At 31.1% G+C, this 10,869-nt stretch overlaps 2 protein-coding genes across 7 annotated transcripts; one reads left to right on the plus strand and one right to left on the minus strand.

Annotated features, from left to right (window-relative positions):
- Positions 1-1,172: 1,172 nt before the first annotated feature.
- LOC108746542 (CTD nuclear envelope phosphatase 1 homolog) lies at positions 1,173-5,120 on the plus strand. 6 transcript variants are annotated; one of them, XM_018483363.1, is made up of 5 exons: positions 1,173-1,982; positions 2,880-2,946; positions 3,036-3,237; positions 3,424-3,641; positions 4,115-5,120. In XM_018483363.1, the coding sequence occupies exons 1-5, from the start codon at positions 1,884-1,886 to the stop codon at positions 4,258-4,260; spliced, it is 732 nt and encodes a 243-aa protein (XP_018338865.1). In that variant the 5' UTR covers positions 1,173-1,883; the 3' UTR covers positions 4,261-5,120. The 6 variants fall into 6 exon arrangements, with proteins under 6 accessions (XP_018338865.1, XP_018338866.1, XP_018338869.1 ...); XM_018483364.1 differs by having other exon boundaries at positions 1,173-1,973; XM_018483367.1 differs by having other exon boundaries at positions 1,897-1,973; positions 3,026-3,237.
- Positions 5,121-6,553: 1,433 nt separating this feature from the next.
- Positions 6,554-9,145, minus strand: LOC108746545 (peroxisomal membrane protein PEX14). Its single transcript, XM_018483375.1, has 4 exons — positions 8,910-9,145; positions 8,363-8,686; positions 7,921-8,159; positions 6,554-7,391 (listed from the first exon to the last, which is right to left on the minus strand). The coding sequence occupies exons 1-4, from the start codon at positions 8,958-8,960 to the stop codon at positions 7,223-7,225; spliced, it is 783 nt and encodes a 260-aa protein (XP_018338877.1). The 5' UTR covers positions 8,961-9,145; the 3' UTR covers positions 6,554-7,222.
- Between the last annotated feature and the right edge of the window lie 1,724 nt (positions 9,146-10,869).

Here is a 10,869-nt window from a genome sequence, read left to right on the forward strand (position 1 = left end):
TAAGTCTATGACATATACTATACGCGAACATTGTGTATGTACATACACATGAACACATGTGCGTGCGTGTGTGTGTGTCCAAATTATAAACCTGTACAAAATAAAGTAAAATTAGTCTGTTCCCTTGTAATTCAACTTGTAATTTTCCTCTGTATATTTCGTTGTAAAGTACAAAGATGATGTATGTAAAAGAACATTAGTACTACTATGTATTAGCAAAATAATTGATCGAATTTAAGAAATTGTATAAAGAATTGTATTTATTAGCATAGAATTTGTACATTTTGTAGTATATTACTTAATAATTATCATTATATATAATTGATCATATATTGTATTTAGCAAGCAAATGTGTGTATTAATTTAAATATAATTAATAAATTTGTTTCTAGCAAATATATATATATATGTGTGTGTATGTATATGTATGTTTCACACATATCGTTATGAATAAAAATCTGTTTTAAAAGCGAACATACACTCGCAATAACTTTCTGTGTGTAAGTATATATATACATACCTTGAATTTTCAAATTTCAGATTAAAGTTTCGACTCGAGTAATCGATTGGAGTAATCGATTGTTGCGTAACTCGATTCCTTTCGACTATATAGGCTAACTTTCGAGAACTCGAATCGAATTAAACGAAAAGAAATAAAGAATTATCCCGGTTCAGATTCGACTTGGTACCCGCAAATCTCTAATTTTAGCAAAATAATCCATCTTGTGCTGCGTTCGGGAATGCACACCGAGTGTCTCCAAGTATCATTCTATCCTTGGTTATTCGTCGAATGTTGAGTAAGAATAAATTGATATCTCCTGGAGGCAGTCGGTGTGTATTTCCGATATTTCCGGTATTCCGCAGTCTTGGTAGAAACCAGAAACGTTTAACCAAAGAATTAACTTGCAATTTATGCATGCAATGTGTCATGAAGAATATACGCCTCAACATTTATTTCTTTTAGGTTTCGTCAACTTTGAATGGTTCATTTAATTTTTCTGATTTTTATACATATACATATATTAATTTCGTAAGAGCATTTATTATAGAAAGCTGCAACTACTTTTCGTGCGTGCGTGCGTGCGTGCGTGTGCAAAGGCATGCATATATACATATATTATATCATAGACGATTGTGATATAGATAAGCGATATTTATTTAATGTTGAAAGAGAATATTTATCTAATGTTGACGTCTTGATATATAGTATTTCAAAGGTTCTCGCAAAGAAGCCTCGATGCTTCCGACTGCTTTCGACGTTTCGAGGATTCGATATCGAAAAGGAAAACGCTCGCGGGAGCAGCGAAAACTGAAAAGGCGCGAGGCGCTAAGAGCAGCGTAGTGCGCTCGGAAAAATTGGGTCGATGCGCGGAAGATGGCGGCCGTTGCGTGATGCGCGTAAGAAGACCCGTGCCGTACCTCGTACTTGGGTTTTGCGAAAAACATGAAAGAACGACGGTAAGGTGCGTAAACACACGCGGGACGCGACCCGTCGTAAAAAAAAAAACTCACTTACTCGCGTCAAATCTTGGCCCAATCGCGGTAAGTGTTGACGAATTTGTTTACGAAAAGCGACAACGAGAGAGGAAGTTGTCTCTTGTGGTTTTCGGCTGTCGTCGATCGTCGCCGTCGCCGTCGTCGTCGTCGCCGTCGCCGTCGCCGTCGCCGTCGCCGTCGCCGTCGCGATTCTAGACAGCCTCGCGACTCGCGACTCCAATCTCGATCACAGATCAGACATCACGTCTATCTATTCATTGTCAATTTACTGCAGTGAACGGTGCAGCGGTGGGAAAGAAAAATAAGAGTACAAACCCGTAACGGATACACTCGACACTGGAGATTAAGTGTTGCCGGACTTGGGCCCGGTGAGAAGAACAGTAGAGATGCTGAAGCAATTGCAGATGGGGATGAGAGCTTTCCTCTTAATGGCCTCCCGTGTGTGGACCTGCATCTGCTTTCTACTCAAGAAGCAGGTTAGAGCCGTAAGTAGGTGCTTCGCGAATCGCGCCTCTCTTCGCGCCTTCCTCCGCAGTTAGGCACGACGCATGGATGTCATATTACATACTTGTATACTTATCAACTTCATCTAATCGACGAATCGTTTTCTTACCTTCTACTTTTATCGCGATATGTGGATATTATTGACATTCGTTGATGTAACAACTCTTTGATGATACGTACTGATAATTTGCTGTTCTGCACGAATCTCTTCGTCTCTTTTCATCTATAAAATTCAATATATATTATTTGATGTTGTAACAATTATCTGAAAAATTATTTTATAACAGCAATAATTTTTCTCAATTTTTTTTCAGTTTTTTTTAAGTAGATTTAACATTGCTATGTATAGGATGAAAATTTATTCTTCATTTGTAAAAAGAACTCAGTTTTATTTTCTTTTTTTAGCTGAGTCTCAAATCTTTTAAGTTATAATTTTGAAATTAATGGATTATACTCTAGTTGCTCTCTTCAGAAATATTCATCTTTTTACATGTCACTCGTGTTTGTTTTCGATCAAGATACAAATTAGAGGTGTAAGTAGTTACTTCATGCTGCCATTTGATATTTACATGTGTGTGTATTTACAGTTGTATTTTAATTTAATTTGCGTAACACGAGATAAATAATACATCTACTATTCTAAATCTTTATTCTGTTTACATTTATATTTATATTATTTACATCTCATGCAATTGCCATATTGTGATTATTATAATTACAATCATTGTTTTTTATTATCAAAATATTTTTATTTATTTCATATAACGCGAGTACATTAATCTCCGTTTTAATTTTCTTGTAATGATCACTTTTTTTCATACATTATAAATGTATAATAATATACAAATAATATTTTTTTTTTTACCATTTTGTTGTAGATCTCACAGATGCAACCAGTCAAATATGAGATCTTCCCGCTTTCACCTTTATCTAGGCACAGACTTAGTAAGTATTTATATGATGTATATATGAATTTTGTACTATCTTGCGTTTAATGTTTTTTGATATTTATATTTAATGCAAGAATGTTTCAGGTATAGTTAAAAGAAAAGTATTAGTACTGGATTTAGACGAAACCTTAATTCACTCTCATCACGACGGAGTAGCAAGGCCAACTGTCAGGCCTGGTACACCTCCAGATTTTGTTCTTAAAGTGACGATAGACAGACATCCTGTTAGATTTTTTGTCCATAAAAGACCACACGTAGATTTTTTCTTGGATATTGTTAGTCAGTGGTAAGTATGTATATATATATTCTCTCTCTCTTTCTCTCTCTCTCTCTCTCTCTCTCTCTCTCTATATATATATATATATATATATATATATATATGCTACTATTTAAAAACACTTAGGTTTTATTCTCATGTTTTACGATACAAAAAAATTTGCATTAATTATTTCCTATTATCTATATCAATTAGGTACGAGCTAGTAGTTTTCACTGCATCCATGGAAATATATGGGGCAGCAGTTGCAGATAAATTAGATAATAACAGAGGTATTTTAAGACGCAGATATTATAGACAACATTGTACGCCAGAAATGGGTTCCTACACCAAGGATTTATCAGCAATCTGTTCAGATCTCTCTTCAGTTTTTATTCTTGATAACAGCCCAGGAGCTTATAGAGCTTACCCACGTAAGTATATATTTATACCATTTTAATGGGATTACTTTTTCTTTTGCCTTTCACGTCTAGACTTTGTGAAATGAGAGAGTCTATTATTATTTCCTTTAAAATATCCAACACATTTGTAAGGTGCATGTAATATCTTTTACAATATAATATTTGTATGTATGCGTTATTAATGTGCTGTCCCATCTTTTTAGAAGTAAACAAACTTTATATTTAATGTTGTCTGAACAAACGTGACAGCAATAATTTTGAATTCTGTTTTTAAAGAAAGATACAATAACTATAATACGTATGCTATTTAGAAAATAGAAAATCTCCGCATTTCATTTTCTTGACTGCGACGTAAAATCGTATCTTTTCATGATTTGTCTTATATTATAAAAGAAATGCACAAAATAATTTCGTGATGGATAGAATTAGAAAGATTAATAATGTGCTACTATATGTACTATTGTATCTTCTTTCTTATGTCATAGACAACGCGATACCCATAAAATCATGGTTCAGCGATGCGGGAGACACTGCTTTGTTAAGCTTACTTCCAGTTTTGGACGCTCATCGTTTCACGCAAGATGTACGATCCGTTCTTTCAAGGAATTTACACTTACATCATACTTGGTAGCATAGCCGAGATTAAATAATATACTAGATATTCTAGAGTTGGAACTATTAGCAGTTTCAGTTAGTGTGTCTAGCCTAGGATTATTATTGTTATTAATTAATAGCAACACTAGGTCGCTGCCCGCATAATGAGAGAGCCCTCCCCTTCTTCAGTCTTTCTTTTTCTATACTCGAACGGACAGCGGCGAGTAAATACCGAAGGGAATGGTATTCAGCCAATGTATAATTACATAAGCACAAAGCATCCTAGGATAATTCTTTATATTGTACAGTCCATGTGTGCAGAATCATAAAGCAATTTTTTTTACTTTTTCTGTAAGCCTTTGCCAAAGATCAAGATATGAAAATAAGATAGAACCGCACTAGCCAGCAGGATTTTTTATTTTAGATATATTTAAAACTTTTATTTATATATTTCGGCAGCACATTATGGAAGATGAATCAATGAAATAAAGTACTTTTGTTATTGTATATTATTAACCTAGGATGTATATAAAGTGAGAGAGTGAGAGAGAGAGAGAGAGAGATGTACCTAAGTCAAATGGATTTCGCTGTAACTCACTGTATCAGTGAGGCAGCTGTCCTGGTTATATCTAATAAAAAAAAGTATTAATATAAAACCAGGAAAGAGTGAACATCTATTCTCGTCAAGACTTCTGCGATATGGAATATTACATGTATGATCTGTAAGATTGATTGCGTTAATGTGCGCTCTTATATGAAGAGTTATAATATGTGACTCATCAATATTTTGGTTTTCTCCACATAAAACAGCTGCAATTAATAAATAGATAAACGAAAGAATACGGTTTTAAAGAAATGTGTTCATAAATATCTTGATGTAATGTTCAAATATTCATTAGTCATTATCATAAATTCTTATTTTTAAATAATAACCTTGAGATTGTAAGATTGAGGCAAAATCGATTTATATATTTTTCCTTACAAGAATTTTAACATGATTAATCAATTATTTATACATACAAAAAGGTTCTTTGTACAATACTCATATCCCTTACACTTTTTTGTTTTATTATATGTAAATTTGTATTGCTTTATAATAAAATATTTAAATATTTAATTATAATAAAAAATCTTGTTATAAAAACTGTACTATATAATTATACCTTTCTGCATATATCAATTATATATATGTGTGCGTGTGTGTATAATTGTGCAAAATATATATGATAATGTGTATAATTTTCTTTACTTATTGATATTCAAAAATATGGGAAAAGAATATGAAAGATGAAAAGTCTCAACTTATAATCTTAAGATTATTATTTTACATTTTAAAATTAAAATCTCTTCAGCAGAGTACTCAAATTATAATTATCTTAAATATGCGAAATGTAAAAGTAGATAAATTTTTCTCTAATTTGAGAAACATATTTCTTTTATTTACATAATTGAGTATATAATTTATTTATTTCATATTCATGAAAGCTGAGAAAATTAAATCACATGTTAACTCTTCTTGTAAGTGATATATAATAGCAAGCTATATACACGACACATACACACTTATGTACACACATCTGTGTACTTTGTTTGCTTATTGTTAGTGATACAACAATAATATCGTATACAGTTTGTACATATTACTCGGATGTATTGTATGTTGACGGAACTCAAGTATGATTGTTTTTTGTATGAATGACCGATATAAATAAGTTACAATACATGGACTCTTCATCTAATATCTATATATGTATGTTGAATGTATGTGCGCGCGCACATACACACAAACACAAACACACATACACACGTGCATTTATACATAAATGTAAAATCAATTTATTCAATTTACATTTAAAAAGTTAAAGAACAATACGCCCATGTGTACAAGATTTAGTGATATCAGTCATCCTTCAATAAAGGTTTTTTAATTAAAGTTATCGTTTTTCTATTATATATTGTAGAACTTGTGTGCTCTCTTTATTGTACACAATCATTTTTTCTCAAGACATAAGTCATGGGCAATACAGTATTCTATGGAAAATGGAAGTAAAAATAATTTTTCAATTTATTTATTCAAAAATTATATCTGTACATATATGTATAACACTGTCTGCAATGTAACGCATACAGATATTACATATAGAAGTATACTAATTTCCCAATTTGCAATACAATTCCATTTTCGATATAAAATTTCAACATTACAAGATTCTTAAAATACACGATACCTTGTATTGTAACTGTGTCTTCGATATTTTTAATTCTAGATTTAAATATTAACATTTACATATATATTATATATATTAAGTAATTTATTTCACGGTGTAGAGAATTGCTACATCTTTTTTTTATATCTTTATATATAATTCTTACAAGCTTACAAGGACGTTTCTAGATGTGTAATTCACACAATTATAAAATTCAAAGTATGGCTTTTGCTCGCGTAAAATTTTTTCAAAAAGCATTTCAAGAATTTTTTAGTTTCCTTTTTTTCCGTGTTTTCTTTCTTCTCATTTGTCTTATATTTGTACTACGATAAAGTATCAAAGTAATTTTTTTAAAGAACCTATTAACAGTCTGTTTCAGTTCTCATAGAAAAAGAAAACATTTTATTAAAAACTGTGAGATCTGTAATTACATTGGTTTAATACATTTATTCAATTGATTTGCTATGTTATTCTGATAAATGACACAAAAGCTGTTCTTTGTAATGGAACATTGTTTGATATTAAAACATTGACAAAGTTATGAATACTATCGAAAATACAGATCGATGCTATTAGTATAAGTACAAGATGCTAAAAATAGAATTCAGATCCTTTTCTTGATTATTTTCTTTTCAAACACCCCGTATAAAAATAATATCAAGCATCTCTGTAATACATCATATAGTATTTATTGAAATTATAATCCTTTTGCTTTCAATATTATGCCAAATATATCGCGTATATCGAAGACTATCATTATGGAAGTAATTGATGAACTCAAAACTACTAAACTTATTCCTTAGGTGGATCTTCTCGAATCATTTCCAAAGAACTATCCGAATTGTTAGTACTGCTACCACTTCCAGCATCGTCTTCTCGTTCAGTTGCTTTTTCTTGACTTACATTTGTTGCACCCAACTGCCACGGTGGTATAGATGCAGGGGCAGTAGGAAATTGTTTTCTATTTTAAGATAAAAATTGAAAATTAATAATAAATATAATTATAGACAATGTATAAAAATTTTCAGTTACAATTAACGTTTTTTGTGCATTGAATTCATGATATAGATAAATAAATATACATAGTCTAATCAGAGAGATGTTTGCAATAAAAGATTACTTAAAAAATGCAGATGGTCAAAAATAGGAATAAGATGAAAAAAATGCACAAATTTATATTTTAAAGTTATATTTTGTAAAATAAACTGACGTTTAAATGAAAGTTACCAGAACATCCAGGTATCAATTTCTTAAGCAATTTTAAATAAAACTATATGTATGAGAGAGTGTGAGGTTGTGATGATGTTTGATCTCTTGTAAAAATAATGATTTTAATATAAGCAAATATCACATACAAAAATAAAATGATAAATAATGTCTAAATGAAATAATCTCATTATGTGGCAATAAATTGCTATTACTAACAATCTATGTGCATTGCTTATTGTATATGCTTTGTATAAAAAGAAAGGAAAATGCATATATTATACCTTGATAAAAGTAATGCTTTTAGACTAGATAGATCATGTTTAAGTTCTTGCACCAATTGTGGGATAGTTGGATCCAATGCTTGATGCCGAGTCAATTTTTGCACTTCATCTTCTACCTTCAAGATAGAATCTTTCACTTCTTTCATGGAATTTTGGACGGTTTTATCTAGTTCGGTTACCTTATCTTCTATGCACACCTTTTTCTTTTTCCGACCAAACAGAAAGGGTTCTATAAATTTCTACAAAATTAAAAATTGCATTATATTTCAATAATATAAATAAATGAATAATAATATATACATATATATTATATATAATTTTTATTTTATATGAGATTTGGTTATCATGGAAAATTCAAAATCAATGTACTAGAAATTTTTCAACGTTTTGCACACGTAATAGAAAATAAAATCTTTCAATTTCTTTGCATTATAAAAAATACCTTATAAAACCAATATGCACAGTATACTGTGACACCAATTAATGCAGTTGCATTAAAGAATTCTTTAATTTTCAACAAAAATGTCGGTTGGTAAACATTCATTTGATGATATGGATGAATAGATTCCGATGGTATTTGTACAGCAGTATATGGATTCTGATTCTGAAGAGCATTGCGATCAGCTATATTGTCAACAGATGCTAGTTTGAAAGCTGTTTTAATCTCTTCATCCGTAAGGCCTTTCCTTTTAAGAAATTCCTGCTTTTGTGACAATGGACTCGACAACACTTTAGGATTTTGTAGAAACTGCACTGCTGTTTTCACCTTTAGAAATATTAATATTTTACAAGTTTCATAATAATGTGAATTCATATATAAGAATATATTCATATATAATGTACATGCATGTTGGATAGAGTACTTCTTCTAGTATATACATAATTAAATACATGCATAATTTAACAGTGAAATTTACAGAATAATTAAATATGGATATATGTTGCAATTTTTTAATTTACATAACCCAATGTGATCAACGATAATTTACCAAATTCTCCCGTAACGGAAGAATATTATTATTTGTATCTTGATCAGTCATTCTGATTAGCCTTTGACCGTGTGACTTTCTCACTTGTTATAATCAAAAGGACATTACTATACAAATTACAAAGTCCTATATTGCAAACTGCAAATCACATTTTCTCGATAAAACAATTACATACATGTGTGTGTGTGTGTGTGTGTGTGTGTGTGGGGTGTGTGTGTGTGAGGTGTGTGTGTGTGTGTGTGTGGTGTGTGTGTGTGGTGTGGCGTGTGTGTGTGTGTGTGTGTGTGGGGTGTGTGTGTGTGTGTGCGTGTGTGTACATACAATTATATATATATAGTATAAATTTATTTCGCTTGCGCGAGAAAATTCGCTGGGAATCGAAAAAGTGCTACCTTGACTCACTTTGTTTTTTGAGATTTTAAACAAATTTATAATTGTCTGTCGGTAATATAGATTTTACATTGAATTCAAAGATGTAGGCACCGAAATACTATTAAAAACGATCAGCGCTTATAGAAAATCGCGTACCTGTTAAAATTTAAGTGATTAAGGACTGATTGTTCCATCTTTTGATAAATTTTACCTGTTGGATAAATAGCAAGATTACCCAATCACATGCGTGGATTGCCAGATTTAAGCCCATGACACAGAAAAATGTAAGGCCGTAAGACGTAATCAGTAAGCGAATTGTCCAATCACGGTAGAGAAAAACGTAAGGCCAGTAGCGAATCCAATTTTACGATATCCTTACTAATTACATCTTACGGCCTTACGTTTTTTTCTATGTGCTTCCGGTTTTACCTCACAGGTAAAATTGATCAAAATGTAGAATAACCAGTCTTAAAGCGGAGAGCACAGACTCTTACATAACGCATAAAACATGAGACATAAGAAAATCAACTAATCAGAGTCCTTTATTTCACGGAAAAAAAAGGAAATAAAGTACTTTGATTGGTTCATTTTCTTATACCTCATGTGTTATTTGCAAGGGACTGTGTTCCTCGCTTTAGAATAAGAAACTAATAATACAGTAGCAATTTCACGATTTATCAGTTTCACAGGCTTTCTACAATAAAGCTGGGAGCACACAGAAAAACATAAGACTGTAAGGATAAATCCACATAAACTTGCATAGCCGCATAAACGTATATGCATAAAGAAAATTATCCAATTGCATTTCTTATATAAAGACGTAAAATATGATTGGATAATTTTCTTTATGCATATGTTTATGTGGTTATGCAACTTTATATGGATATACCTTAAGATGTAATCAGTAAGAATATCGTAAGATTGGATTCGTTACTAACATTACCATCTCTACTGTGATTGGTCAATTCGCTTACGTATTATATGTTTTACGTTCTTATATGTGCCATGGGTTTAACACGCATTCTACAATAAGCCATTAGTCATAAATTAGAAGTTAGAAGTTGGAAATTGACGACTGTAATTGATCAATTTCCAACTTCTAACTTCTGATTTATGACTAATGGCTTATTGTAGAAAACCCATCATAAATATATATGTACATACACCCAAGGACTTTGATTTTTTCCCTCGGAAATTTTCATGAACTGAAAAATTACTACTTTTCTACATTAATGCTTATAGCTCGTGCGCAATTAGGGCTGCCGCACACAAAATTCCGTAACAGTATGCGTAAGGTGTAAACTTAAGCCAATGAGAATATTGAGTATCAATCACAAAACTTTATCCCTAGAATGAAAAGTGAAAATTTTAACCATTAAAGGATTAACTATTTAATGGAGAAATTTTTCATTTTTCACTTTTCATCCTAAAAAAAAGTTTTATGATTGATACTCTGCTTTAGATTACGTAATCTAACGGAAATAGAAATAACAGTAACTTATAACCTTGCAATAAAATAAATTTTCAATCGGTTGAAATTATCTTATGAATAAGTTTATTGCTACTTCTGTTTCCATTAAAGTACGTA

Source organism: Trachymyrmex septentrionalis, unplaced genomic scaffold (genome assembly GCF_001594115.1).
Source record: "Trachymyrmex septentrionalis isolate Tsep2-gDNA-1 unplaced genomic scaffold, Tsep1.0 scaffold178, whole genome shotgun sequence".
Taxonomy (NCBI): Eukaryota; Metazoa; Arthropoda; class Insecta; order Hymenoptera; family Formicidae; genus Trachymyrmex; species Trachymyrmex septentrionalis.

What these genes read in the sequence shown, in the direction of transcription:
- LOC108746545 (XM_018483375.1), bottom strand. Translation starts at nt 8,960, where the DNA reads ATGACTGATCAAGATACAAATAATAATATTCTTCCGTTACGGGAGAAT. An exon ending in TTCCGTTACGGGAGAATTTG is followed by an intron (nt 8,687 to 8,909) that starts GTAAATTATCGT and finishes ATATTTCTAAAG; the next exon opens with GTGAAAACAGCAGTGCAGTT. An exon ending in AAAGCATTACTTTTATCAAG is followed by an intron (nt 7,392 to 7,920) that starts GTATAATATATG and finishes ATCTTAAAATAG; the next exon opens with AAAACAATTTCCTACTGCCC.
- LOC108746542 (XM_018483363.1), top strand. Translation starts at nt 1,884, where the DNA reads ATGCTGAAGCAATTGCAGATGGGGATGAGAGCTTTCCTCTTAATGGCC. An exon ending in TTGGATATTGTTAGTCAGTG is followed by an intron (nt 3,238 to 3,423) that starts GTAAGTATGTAT and finishes TATATCAATTAG; the next exon opens with GTACGAGCTAGTAGTTTTCA. An exon ending in AGCTTATAGAGCTTACCCAC is followed by an intron (nt 3,642 to 4,114) that starts GTAAGTATATAT and finishes CTTATGTCATAG; the next exon opens with ACAACGCGATACCCATAAAA.